This window comes from Hesperophylax consimilis, chromosome 29, assembly GCF_061612785.1.
Source record: "Hesperophylax consimilis isolate HC1 chromosome 29, BYU_Hcon_1.0, whole genome shotgun sequence".
NCBI classification, from domain to species: Eukaryota; Metazoa; Arthropoda; class Insecta; order Trichoptera; family Limnephilidae; genus Hesperophylax; species Hesperophylax consimilis.
Genome location: NC_142864.1, coordinates 9,873,605 through 9,888,171, shown reverse-complemented (window position 1 = coordinate 9,888,171; position 14,567 = coordinate 9,873,605). Strand labels below are relative to the sequence as shown.

Here is a 14,567-nt window from a genome sequence, read left to right as displayed (position 1 = left end):
TGAATTGTTTCCAAATGTCATGGCTGCCGTTTCAGAAAAAAAGTGCAAGCTTTGATAGTGAAACACTTGGAGCTATTAGCAGAAAAAAGGAACTGTTATTTTCCTAAGTGTGACCTACAACCTATGGACTGGGTACGAAATCCACTCTCGGATAACATTTCCCTTGGACACTTACCGATAAACGAGCAGGAAGAATTCATGGAGTTAAAAAGTGATCGGACATTAAAACTAAAATTTTTCTTAAAATTAAAATTAAGAGCTAGCACATTTTTGGCTGTATATAAAAAATGAGTACGCACTGCTTTCAAATCGTGCTGTTGAAAATATTATATCATTTGCCACAACCTACTTATGCGAATTAGGATTTTCAACTCTCACTACTATTAAATCGAAAAAAGAGAATGCCCGAGGACGATCAATGAAGAGATGAGAGAAGCCTTATCAACAATTTCTTCAAATTGCGATCGCCTGTGCTCAGTTAAACATTCTCACATTTCTCACTAAACATCTTTTCATATTAGGTATATTGTTTTTAGTAATACATAAATATTGCTTTTTTCTTTGGTGTACCTCTAAAATGTCTTGATTTGATAGGTGTACCTTGAACACAAAAAGTTTGCGGAACACTGGTGTAGATGATAGAGTCGTTCGCTAGCCATGTTGAGTCAGTTTCTGTGGTGTGGGGTACGATCCTCAGACAATCCGTACTTTTATTTTTTTATATATATATTTTTTTATTTACAAATGATGGTGGTAATAACCTTTTTAATATATTAAAATAAAACTAGCCGATGTTAAATAACAATTAGTAACTTTAATGTGTTTTTAAAAATAAAAAATAAAAAAATTCCTTAACAATGCATCGCCCAAAAAAACGTCCGCTGGACCTAACGTTGCCTCCAAATACCGAATAACATGGAGGAAAGTGCGCTTATAGTTAGGACCTAGAAGAGGGTTCTGAAACGTCATCCCATTGCTCAGATGACATTTTCTTTTGTTGGTATTCCTGATATGAGTGGCTAGAATTTTTACCATTTACTCTATGCACATACTAGGTACGTTCTATGTTGGCCAAATTCGAAAAATAAAATAAAGATATTTAGGTATGTTTTAAAAATAAAGAAAAATTAAAAAAGGTAAGGTTATTATAGGTTAGGTTAGGATAAAGGTTGGGATATTATAGGTTAGGTTGGATTATTGTAGGTTAGATTAGGTGAGGTTGGGTTGTTGTAGGTAAGGTTAGGTTAGGTTTGGATTATTATAGATTACGTTAGGTTGGATTATTATAGGTTAGTTTAGGATATAGGTTAGGTTAGGTTGGATTATTATAGGTAAGGTTGGGTTATTATAGGTTAGGTTAAATAAAACAATAATTATAATAATCCCTAAATATAAATAATTTATGTTTTTTAAGTAACATAAAAATATATTATTTTTGGCCAAAATAGTACCTACCTAGTATTTGTATACAGAAATGGTTAAAATTCTAGCCACTCATATCAGGAATACTAATAAGAGAAAATGTCATCAACATAAATCTTTCCAGCTGTCATCCCACACAACAAAAGTGAATTTTCGATTTACGTAATTAAAAATGCTAAAATTAAAAATATCCCAAATGCAGTCAGATTCCTTTTATAGTAATTTTATTTAAAAATATTTAGTATAATCCGTGTCCAGCGATTCTGAATATTTACCTTTTTTGGCCCCCTGGCCCCCCTCGAACCCCGAGCGGACCTACTGGCTGGTCCCTCCGGACCCCCACCCCTCGACTGCCCTGCGGCCTTTTCTCAGCCGTTTGCCCGATTTCAGGCCAAAAATCACCACCACATACGCCCCCTGCCATAGCCGACGTCTCGTTGAGAAGCGAGGCTTCTAGTGAGGATACGCTCCGGCAGGTGCAGCTCGAGCTAAGGGCTGAGAGAAAGCGTAACCGGCAGCTGCAGTAGAACAACGCCCGACATATGGCAGACCTCATCACCACGCTGAAAGGCCTTCAACGGACCGCGTCACCTTCAGCCTGGCAACCCGACGAATCGTATCCTGGAAGCCAGCCACTTAGCGACCCTAGTCAAAGTTTGGGCTACGCAGCGGAGGCGCAAACTACTGCTCCACAGACTGCGGCACCACCTAGCGGCCCCAGTAAAAGCTTGGGCTACACAGTAAGGGGGCAGCCCACTGTTCCGCAGGCTGACACCGAAACCAAACCACCGGGCCGGAAATCAACCACGTTGCGGATCCACACACAGATAGCGCTGCCCAAGGCGCCGCACAGCTGCGAGGTGACCGAAGCCGGAGTACAGTTATCCTGGAGTGACCCGCGGGCCTGCACAGTTTCCGGCCTTTCCCCCAAGCGGAAACTCCCCATCGCAGCCCCCCACTGACGGATATGGGGCTTTCAATCGCGTGGACAGACAGCGAGGCAGACACGGGACTGGGTAAACCAAGGGAGTTTCCCCCCTCCCCCAGGTGACCGCCATGTTTGCTGACCTCCGGCAATCCCAGGCCGGGGGCATGTACTTAATCATAATTGTGAAAATTTACATCTTGTCCCCTTAATAGGGAATTCTCGTGCATTTTGTAAATAATTTATTTCAATAAAGATAATTATTTTATTATGTGCCTCTTTTTTTTCTCATTTTTAAATGCATTTTCAATTTTTTGTAGTTGTTTTAAAAATTGCGTGCTATTTCGGCTCTGAAAACGGTCATGCGCCATTTTGACCGCTATGTCACAAGTGCTACGTCACACCTTTGCCGCTGCCGCCGCCATCGGTTTGCAGGATCTACTCGGGCCGGTCAACAGTGACGTCATCGTTCGCCCTTGAACGCTTGATCAATCACCGGGCGTTTTTAGCTGCATTGAAATATTTCGTTCGCGCCTGTTTTTAAAGTCATTATAACTTTAATAAATGATTTTTGAAAATTATAAAAACTATGTATTCTTGTGTCTGAAGTGTTTCTACATGTGAATAATTAATAATAAGTGATTTTTTGGTGTGAAGAGAATTCCCTTTTAAGGAAACTATTACTAAATATGTGTGTTTTGATTGGATTCATTGTGGGACACATAAAAAAACAATTGGTTGATGCAATTGTTAAATTCACAGTGCCCTTCATCATTAATTCTTGGCGTGCATATATTAATAAAAAATTATGTGGCAAAGACTCAAGACCATATAATGGACCAGACTCAATGAGGAAAATGGCCATCCTACGTCATTTAAAATATTCAAAATATAGAAAAATATTTTATTTATTTATTCCTGTAGATTTTCACACTGTACAATATGATACAAGATATAATTAAAATAATTTTAGTGATTATATATTATTGTACCTTATCAGGTCGAAATTATTGGTTCCTAACTAGGCAAATTGCCCGTTCCAAGGAACCAAAATATGTGAAAGTAAGTGTGTGATTTGTCTATATCTGAAGACCCCAAGGCAAGAAGTTGTTAACTTACATTTTCGTAAAAAATGAGTTAGAATGCTCTCTAAACTAATTCGCATACGCTCTTTCCAATGAACACCATGCCAGAGCTTAAAAACGGCAAGAACATGCTTAAATCAATGTGATGAACATGTTAACTACGTGTTTCTGTGACATTAAGTTGATAAAATAAGGGCAAGAACTTGTTAACTACTAAGTTAGCAAGTTCTTGCCGTAATTCTGTAATTAACAACATCTTCCCATCTACATTGGCTTAGATTTTTATGGTTAACATGTTATTCACTCACTTTGAAGTTTACCTTGGTGGTTTTAAAAAGTTTTGCAGTGCACGTTTTTTATTTAAAAATCATCGAAAATGAGTTCCAGAGGTGAAAAAATGGTGAAGATGTGTCAAAAATTGATCAGGGAATCAGGTAAGCTGTATAAAACATTATCGTTCATCTTAATTTAGGGTCAATCCGCACCAAATCATCCAGAAAATTTTGGATTTGTCACCCACCATCTCAGATTTTGATGAAACTTTAAATTTTTAATCCTTCCATATAGATAAGAAAATATACCAAATTTTACCTTCCTACCTCAACTCGTTTTTTTTTTATGGGCAGTTGAAGTTTGGGCAAAATAAGCGTTTTTACATATTCCGAGCACTCCGGAATAGCTTGTACCTTCAATGAAAAAAAATTGTATCTTTGTCATTTATAGTGCAAATGCAATGAAAATTTTCAATATTATCAAGAAAACTATGCTGATTGCAGAAAAAAATAAATAAACCCTTTACATTTATCTACTTGACTTTAAAAAATTACCAAAAGTAATTTTTTAAGTAATTTTTGGGACGGAAAAGGTACTTTACAAAAAAGCAATATCTCGGGAAGGTACAGTGTTAATGAAGTAATTTTTGTTTTTATTCATATCTACAAATAGCATAGAATCACATACAAAAATAAAATTCATGGCATTTTACTTGCTTCAATAAATAAAATCCATTTTAAACTTTTTTCAAACTTTTTGTAATTTTTTTTTTATTCTTATCTACAATAAACATAGTACAACCTAAAAAAATAAAACTCCTGGTATTTTGTGTGCTTCACAGTGTAGAAACGTTTTTAAAATGAGAAATCTTAATCATACAGAATTGTTCCAAGTTTTTTAAAATCTAGATACTGTATTTGCAAATAAAAAAAGTCAAACTTATTCGGTCCTTTACAACATGCTGGTAAGCTTGCAATGTAAGCTTAAGGCACCAACAAAATAATGTACCTTGTTCCTTACCCTGAATGCATACACCATAGCAATATTTTATAACAAGATCAACTTTTTAACTCTTTTCAATACAAAGTTAACTCTTTAAAAAACAAATACAATAAAAATAAAACAGGCAATGTAGGATTAGGTTAAATGAAAGTACATTACAATAATATTGTTTACAAATAAATGTTCAAGTTCATTTTTTACTTTTATTCTTGATCTGACCCATAAGATGGTTGAACTTTTGATCAGCATGATGAACGTCTTTTTCAAGAAAGTAGTAAGCTCTTCCTGAACCTTTTGTTGTGGGAGGGTCAACGATATTAAAAATATTTTGTAGTGGAACAAAACAAATATCTTCTTTTTGATGTGGCCAGTAAAAGGATGGAGCTGGGCCAAAAGGATGCATAAACTTGATTGATACATCACACTCGTCTTCATCTTTGGAAACCACAAGTCCAAAAAACCAATGGTTGTCATATACGCAAGCTACATAAGAGTTTGTACAAATTTGTACCATACTTAGTTGCTCAGAGCGATTTCGTTCCCCACTGAAGTTAAAAATCAAAGCATAATCTGAATCTGAACTTATCCTTTTTGTGCCAACTTCATTTTCAGACAGAGGAACAAAGCAGTGGAAACCTCGAGTGCCTGGTATTGTTTTAGCTTGTGAAAAACGCTGCTGTAATTGTTGCCTGCAAGTGAATAAGCTTTCTTTTCTCAGCAAGTAAAAATATATATTTTCTACTCTCGACTGACAAAACTTAAAAGTTTTGTCTACAGTTGTGATAGTGTTGCCAGGGCCAAGTTGCAAACTTTCTCTAGTTAGAAGACGTTTTACTGTTCCACCTATTCCATCACAGGGAGATTTCCCATGACTCGTAGCAAAAAACGACCAACTTGCTTTCAAGTTGAAGTCTTTTTGATGGTGACACAGATTTAAAAAGTTTTTGCAGTTTTTATATTGCGCTGCGCAACCATCAGTAAAATAATGAACACTTTGAATTTGGGGAAATTTTTGATTTAAAAATTGAGCAACAATTTTTTGAGTTTCGTAAACGAAACTTACATCATGTTCCAAGTCATCTGAAATTACACACAAGCTTGACACTGTGAGATCTTTGCCAGGCTCTTCACAAGTGTAAATTACCACTGGGTGGAGTGAACAACTGTCTTGCGTCCAGTGGTAACCCTGGACTTCATTCTGGATAACATAGGAGAAGTTTTCACTGAAGTCTAATAACACAACAGCTTCATTTATCTGAAGCTGTGCTTTTAGGGACTCTTTGAGATATTTTGATTGAGACTTTGTTATAAAAGAATGAGGAAGAAGTTTTACAAGACTCTTCACAAGATGTTCTACATATTCATGAAAGGGAACTGTAACTGAAACCTGCTGTGTTCTATCAGTAGTTACCCATGCACTGTATGTAATTTCATCTTCTTGGTCCCATTCTTCAAATTTTTCTAACAAATGTTTCTTAAGATTTTCACTAGATGTTGAACACTTATCGCAATGTCTAAGCATACAGTCTCTATTGTTCTTTGAGCACACTAAGTAGTCCATTAAATCATTGTACGTTTCTTCACTGTCACAAGCATTAAGAAGCAACACTACATTTTGATGAATTGCACAAACGCAGACAGAATGAGAGCCTGGAGAACCTACTGGCACACACCATTTGGGACGCAACCAACAAAATTTCGAAATCCCAATTTTTGAAGCAGGGTATTCAAACTTGAAGGTAGCATAAAGTTCATTCAGGTTACAAAGCAATAGTCTTTTGTTGTTCATAAACATTTTTGGTTATGTTAACTTTATCTTTTTTCCCTGGCATAACACGAGAAAATTCATCGTTTTGGTAGAAATTTTTAACCAAAGTAACTGTTCCTTGGTCTAATGGTTTTCCTTTTTTTGGATCAGGTAAAGCAATGATACCATTTTCATTTAGTAGCTCTCGTGCTTTACGAACTGAGTATTCACCAACACTGAATTCTTCAGCAACCTTTTTTCTACTCCACGAAGTTGGAGCGAGAGTTAGAAGCTGAATTCTCTCACGGCGTGTAACTTGTGTTTCCAATTTTTTTTTAACCAACTCAACAAGCCTGTCCATGTCATTAGCTTTTTCTTGAATACATCTTGGTATTTTTGCATCACATTTTACTGGGGAAAATTCTTTTTCTAAAACTTTACTTACTTTTTTCTTTAAGGTTGAACAAGCAGAATCTAACTTCCGTTTAGCGTAACTAGACTTACTGTGGGATGGTATTGCATGTAGTTTAAATGGAGATTCTCCAATGTCAGTTAAAGAAGTGTTGATTTCTTGTAAAAAAATTTCTTTGTTTAAAACATTTTCAACTTCACTTATGTCTTCTTGAAAAGTGTTAAGCTCTTCAATTTCATTGTTAAGGTTTTGGCTCTTACTAATTTTTGCTCTGCATGCATTACAAATTTTTTGTCCAGGGATTGCTTTATTAGTTACTTTTAGAATGGTATTAATGTTCTCTGAAAATTCCAAGGATACTGTTCTTAAAGTTTTTGTAATTTTCCTTTTGTGGCTTTGGAACGGGTCAAAACAAGCTTTTTGAAATGTTTCATATTTATTTAAGTTAAATATTCTGTGGTGCTCACAAATGTTGAAAACCAAGTCTGTAGATACAAAACTTCTTTGTTGAATAAGCTTTTTTTCAAATTCACTTAACAAATCCACACTCGTTAATTTCTCTGACTTAGTATAACTTTTTTTGTGACATTCAGTACCATTATGTTGTCCCACACTACATTTAACTAAACTTGTTTCGATTAGAGACATTTTAACAACGTACACCATAACATGAAACAACTACTGTATTTATATAGATGATCACTGCTTTGAAGCTGACTCAGAACTAAGCATGTCAGAGGAAACAAAGCATGTAGTATCCTGCAAACTTAGTGATGAGGCAGATAGTAATTTTCATGTTCTGTCTTGTTGCAGATACATCATTTCCATGTAGTGACTTGTCTCTAGGACTGTTTCTTTGATATTAGTCCATTCATTCAACCTATATTACTAGCTATATACCTAAACTATAACTTGCCCAATTACAAACTAAAAATAGATATAAAAAAAATCACAAAAAGTTTGAAAAAAGTTTAAAATGGATTTTATTTATTTTTGTATCTAGATTTAAAAAAACCTAGAACAATTCTGTATGATAAAGATTTCTTATTTTAAAAACGTTTCTACACTGTGAAGCACACAAAATACCAGGAGTTTTATTTTTTTAGGTTGTACTATGTTTATTGTAGATAAGAATAAAAAAAAATTACAAAAAGTTTGAAAAAAGTTTAAAATGGATTTTATTTATTGAAGCAAGTAAAATGCCATGAAGTTTATTTTTGTATGTGATTCTATGCTATTTGTAGATATGAATAAAAAAAAAAATTACTTCATTAACACTGTACCTTCCCGAGATATTGCTTTTTTGTAAAGTACCTTTTCCGTCCCAAAAATTACTTAAAAAATTACTTTTGGTAATTTTTTAAAGTCAAGTAGATAAATGTAAAGGGTTTATTTATTTTTTTCTGCAATCAGCATAGTTTTCTTGATAATATTGAAAATTTTCATTGCATTTGCACTATAAATGACAAAGATACAATTTTTATTCATTGAAGGTACAAGCTCTTCCGGAGTGCTCGGAATATGTAAAAACGCTTATTTTGCCCAAACTTCAACTGCCCATAAAAAAAAAACGAGTTGAGGTAGGAAGGTAAAATTTGGTATATTTTCTTATCTATATGGAAGGATTAAAAATTTAAAGTTTCATAAAAATCTGAGATGGTGGGTGACATGGCCTGGATGATTTGGTGCGGATTGACCCTTATATCCTTAAAGTAGTTTGAAAATGGGTGGATCATTTTTGTTTTGGTGTTTTTCTGTCTAAAAGTCAACAATTTTTTATTGTAATGCTTATTAATTTGTTTCAGGAAGTGTTCAAGAGTCCACTAATTTAGTACAACCTGAGAAGCATTTAGAAATACCTCAAAATAATGTAATTTTAATGGATGGTAAATGCAAAAAAAAAGTTTTACTCTGTGACTCTGAATATTCTTTTATGTTTTCTTATGTTTTGAATTCCTTCATTAATGCTTTACAATATTTCGTTTCAAAAAGTGTTCAAGACTCTTTGACTGGTGTTGAGTTTGGGATATTATTAGGAATACCTCAACATGATGTCATGTTAATGGAAGGTAAACTTAAAAATACTTTATTGTGACACTAAATTCTTTTGAACATTGAACTAAAAATGATTATTTTATTGCACTTTGTATTTTCAGAAGATAATCAGAGGAGTCTAGAGTATATCGCTACTACCACTGGTACAGGAGATATAATTTTGGAATACGTACAACAAGATGAGATACTCAATACTTTAAATCAAACTAGTGAGGATAAGGCTTTATAACTTGAATTGAATTTTATTTTACTGATTTGCATGTAATGAAGATTAAATTATTATTTTCAGATGCAGCTCTTGCTGTGGAAAGCAGTGTAGGACAATATACTGAGGACGCTGAAAGCGAAATTGAAAACAATTTAAACGTTTCTGATATAGAAAACAGTCATTTAGAAGGTAATTTGTATTGCTGTACCTAGGTATATAATTTCAGATTAACTTAAAAAAAAATCATTTTTGACTGTTCGCTAACTGATATGAATGTGTGTATTATTTTCAGGCACTAAAAAGAGTAGGAAGAGGCCCAAGCTAGGGCGAGCAAGAGAAATAGCGCCTGACGCTAGGATGAGAGGTGATTCTTATGTTAATTATAAAAAAAGCCTTAAACCTGCTAAAACACCAAAATAGGAAGAAAATCTTTGTGTTAGCAACTGCAGATTGAAATGTAATTCAAGATTTAATGCCGAAGTTAGGCAAAAACTCTTTCTAGAGTTTTATTCACTACATTCAGAAGCCCAATCAACTTTGTTATTGAGATCGATGAATATTAAAAATATAACCAGGATCACTTCGGCCAAACGATCCTGCAATATTACGTACTCTGTTTCAATACAAGGAATTAATGAACATGTTTGCAAACCAGCCTTACAATCCATTTACCAAATAGGTAGAGGCAGATTAGATATTTCGAGGAGAAAAGTAGCTGCAGGAGTTTTATCACCAGCAGTAAGTCACAGAGGTCGCCACTGCACGAGGCCTAACAAAACACCAGATAACCAGCTTAAAGAAGTAAGAGAACACATCAATATGTTCCCTGCAGAAGCTTCACATTATTCCAGGAACAAAAATCCCCATAAATTGTACCTCGCATCCGATTTGTCAATCCCAAAACGGTATGAGCTCTATAATATGTTTTGTGGAGAAAAAGAGTATGCCCCTGTTTCGTTGAATCGTTACACTAGGATCTTTACAGAGGATTCCAACTTGTCGTTTGGTGTGCCTAAGACAGACACTTGTGGGACTTGCGATAGCAAAAAATCTGACCAAGTTCATGTAAATATGTATAAAGCTGCATTTCAAATGCAAAAACATGATAAGAAAAAGGCATCTGAACTTTATACACAATACAAAAAACACTATCGGAAAAAAGGTTAACTTTCAAATAGGAATTCGCTGGATCAGAGTGGAGGAATTCGGGATTTATAAATATCGAAAATCACTCTCCGAAGAAGAGCCTTGGAAAAAAGTGGATCTTAAAAAAAAAAGTTTGAAAAATTATCTTCCCCGCCAATGCTGTCATCAAAAGTGAGAGATAACAAAGAAATCGATGCGGCCAAATGGAATGTTATCCAAAAATTGTAACCATACCTGGATGAGTTTTATCGTGGATTTTTTAAAAGTCTCACATGCAAAAATTTTAACAAATTGACACATGCTCTGCTACCTTTTCTTTTCAATAATAATTATTATTTAGTTACTTTATATAAAAAAAAAGTTTAATTTGTTTGATTAAATAAAACAACAAGAATTTAACATGTTCTTGCCTTTCAATTCTGTATCTTCCTCACCTATGCCTGAAGATGGCATGAACATGTTAACTACATATTTTTGTAGAAAACATGTTTATTTTAACTTTTAGACTGCAAAACTACTTAATATTACTAAATGTAATGTAAATTTGGTTTGTTTACTACACCATGAAGGATCAGCACATTGTATATGACATTCAAATAAAAAATTATAAGTCAAAACGCAAAAGTCTAAATATCTCAGAATGCCTTCAATGTAAGTTAACAACTTCTTGCCTTGGGGTCTTCATCTATAATATATCTCATTAATGTTATTAAGTAGAGAGAGAGTACATTATTTTGAGTATGTGTTTTCTTGTCGAAAGTAGCCAATAGGGTAAGTAAGAATACAAATGTAGTGTTATAAAATAACAGATAAAAGCATTTGGTAGATTAAAGAAGAATAATTTAAATCTCGTGTACAATATCATGGTGGTATTATGACTCATAAAACAAAAACAAAAAAAAACAGTCAATCTAGATAATAATAATAATGATAAGTAGAGAGAGAGTACATTATTATGAGTATGTGTTTTCTTGTCTAAATTATCCATCAGGGAAAGTAAGAATACACATTGACTATTATTGAATAACGGATAAAAACATATTATAAAACAAACATTAATGTCTAATATCGTCACCTTAAAGCAACAGTGGGATATCTTGAAAAATGCTGTTCTGAGATAATAGGACTTTTAGGTTTGCGTGAGCTCTAGCAGCATCAAATTAACTAATCTTGCAGATTAATGATATGGTATAAGAGAGGTTAATTATTTAACATCAACACAAGATTGTAATAATAGAAAAATGATTAATTTTTTCATACTAATTTTGACAAAGTATACGTAAATCTGGAAATATCTCACTGTTGCGTGGAGTGTTTGGTAATCATCTCAAATTATCTCAGTGTAGCATTGTAATAATATTACGAGTTTAGATGGATAACTGAATTAATAATTGTTCCTCGCGAGATTTTTTCAATGTGGACGACTGTTTCAGGCTAATAATTGCTTAAAATAATTAATAATTGCTTAAAATAATTAATAATTCTTATTTCTGCATGTTTTTCCATGATGTTTATAATCATAAATACATTTTAAACAGTACACACCAACTCACTCCTATAGTTTGTCAACACGACAATTGACGATAGTAAGGTGGTATAAAAATGAAAAAATATATATATTTGTGCTTATAAATTTATTTATGAGAAGCGTGATATAATGTATGTAACAAAAATAACAGAAAAACCTTAAGAATAAAAGTATGTAATAAAATTAACAGAAAACCAAGAATAAAAAGTAGGTATGTATCAAAAATAACAGAAAACCTTTAGAATAAAAAGTATGTAATTTTTTTTACAGAAAACTTTAAGAACGAAAAAATATAACAAATATGTGTTGATTCCCTGGAAACCTACAATGAACCTTCATCGTTATTTTCTTCTTGTACATCGCAGTCTGTATTTGCAGTATTAATTAATTCAAAACAAATTATGAGGTTTTTTTGGTATAACACCACTTTGGCAAACAAATAAGAAATCACGATTTTTATTCGGTGGAATTGTAGGTGGAACTGTATAAGCTGGTCCTAGAATTATACTATTCTCATTCCGAACATTCTTTAGTCGCTCTCTCACATTAACACTCTGATTAAATGGATCCTCGGTGTAGGTGCTTTTGTATTTGATAACTGACGGTTCGTCTTTAGTGATCTGTAAAATCTTAACTTTATTCCAAATACATTTATTTTTGTCCATAAACATCCAGAATTTTTCCAGTCTTCTCACATACCTTCTTCCAGTCAATGAAGTCCGTTGTTTCCATTTCTGTTAACTTATAACGAGGTTCATTCTTCTTGGAACACTTTATGATCATCGCTAACTCCGTTGGAATAAATATTAGGCCTTCTTTTAAAACCCTGACCTTTTCTCTGTCTATGCAATAATGAATGGAGTCTCCTTTGTTCTCTGAGTGCCCAACAATTAGGTATATATGGGTAATGATTTGAATATCAGGTGTTCATAGTGCATGCATGTACATAGAAAATAAATAAAATTGTTTTTATTCTGTGCCACACAGTTATCAGAATAAAAGTTCACTTCCCGTTTCCCTTGTCAAAGGTCTTTTAAAAATGTGTACACGCAGGTAGACATTTCAACTGCGCATCTTTTAGCTACACCCTCATGCCGCATGTAACAATGGCCCTGTCGTGTTTGATATTGTAAATACAGAAGTTATAACGTTTAACTTGCTCTTATAAAAAATAGATATATTGCCATTTGGCAACGACATAACAGCTTGAAAGTCATAAATGGCAACTACAGTAACATCAGTATGGTCTTGGTAATGTTTTTATCTTTTTCTTGTCGAGATAGCTTTACATTCTGAATGTGTTCAGAATATTATTATTTTTTTCTAATATCTCATTTGCAGTACTATAGTTGTATTATACACAAAATGCGCAAAGGTTCTTTTTTGGTTTAAAAAAATATATATTGAATTTGGTATTGAATATTTTCCTGTATGTAGAGTGTGTAACATAGAGATTACCTACCGAGACACACTTCTATTTGTACAAATTGTACATTTTTTGGATATTTGGAGATCCGAGCTGATCCTGCACGACAATAGTGCGATTCCACTCTACTAAAGCTGTTGATGTGATTCATAACACCATCAACTAAATCATCCTTTTGCAGGAAGCTGTCTGTTTTCTTTTTTAATGCAGTGCTTATGGTATTATTGTTTATATCTAAGGTTGCCATAAAAAAATCTTACACATACGTATGTTATGTCCATCTCTCTCAAAATAATAACCACTATTAGCTAGCATTCATGGAATCATAAATATTAAAATATTTTAATCGATCAACTTCCAAAACAGATTCAGAACATTTGTATTTACAATTAGTACACAGTACAGGCTTAATTTGTTTTGCTCTGCGTATCTTTCCTGACTTTGCTACATACTCCTGACCAGTATTCACCTTCAGTTTCTTTATGTTTCTCTTCCAAGATCACCCAACTTGTTGAAAACTATAGAGCTACAGTGAGACAATAAATTTATTTCAGTATTTTAAACGACCTTTTGAAAGCAAGAGTGGGACAACATCAATATCTCAGTGTTGCTCTGAGTGACCGAACATTTCAATACTGAGATTTTACTTGTAACACTGGCAATTTTTTTTTTACAAAATATCCCAGTAATGCATCATGTAGAGCTCAAAATTTTACATCGAACTGCATACTTATCTCAAAAGTGTATTTTTTGAAGATATCCCACTATTGCTTTAAGGTGACGATATAGTGGAGTGGTATAGCAGCACAGTAATTTGTATCATTAGTCACAGTAATTGACGTTTTTCATGGTCCAAATCAGCAATATTATTTATTGGAATTGTCTTGGATGTATCAGATTTCCTCAAAATAATGCGCCCTCCTCTGGACCAAGCATGTTTATAATTATGGTCTCTAGCAAATTTTTTTGTTTGAGTTAGCTAAATTTTTCCTTTCTGAGTTAATTGGTCGGATATTTAAATGTGATTGGCGGTTTGCGATAATCCTATATCTCTTGTATTTATTTTGTTTGTCACATTGGTAGTGGATTTCTTGTAAGATTTGAATTTGGATAAGAACTCGTCCCGCGATGTTATGGTATTGAATGTCGCCACGATAGATCTTGGATTTTTGTCGGAGAACTTCGGTCCCATCCTGTTTATTTTTGTTATTACAGAATGCACGTCGGTGTTTTCATAGTTAATGATATTACAGATTTTTTTGAGAACTTCTGCATTATTTTCAATGTCAGACTCCCGGACACCTCTTATCTCGATGTTACAGATTTGGCTTAAATACT

General features: G+C 33.6%; 1 protein-coding gene across 2 annotated transcripts; it reads left to right on the top strand.

The window, feature by feature from the left end:
• Positions 1-8,628: 8,628 nt before the first annotated feature.
• Positions 8,629-10,040, top strand: LOC149409860 (uncharacterized). 2 transcript variants are annotated; one of them, XM_089649189.1, is made up of 4 exons: positions 8,629-8,935; positions 9,023-9,130; positions 9,211-9,318; positions 9,422-10,040. In XM_089649189.1, the coding sequence occupies exons 1-4, from the start codon at positions 8,746-8,748 to the stop codon at positions 9,547-9,549; spliced, it is 534 nt and encodes a 177-aa protein (XP_089505315.1). In that variant the 5' UTR covers positions 8,629-8,745; the 3' UTR covers positions 9,550-10,040. The 2 variants fall into 2 exon arrangements, with proteins under 2 accessions (XP_089505315.1, XP_089505316.1); XM_089649190.1 differs by having other exon boundaries at positions 8,629-9,130.
• Positions 10,041-14,567: the final 4,527 nt, after the last annotated feature.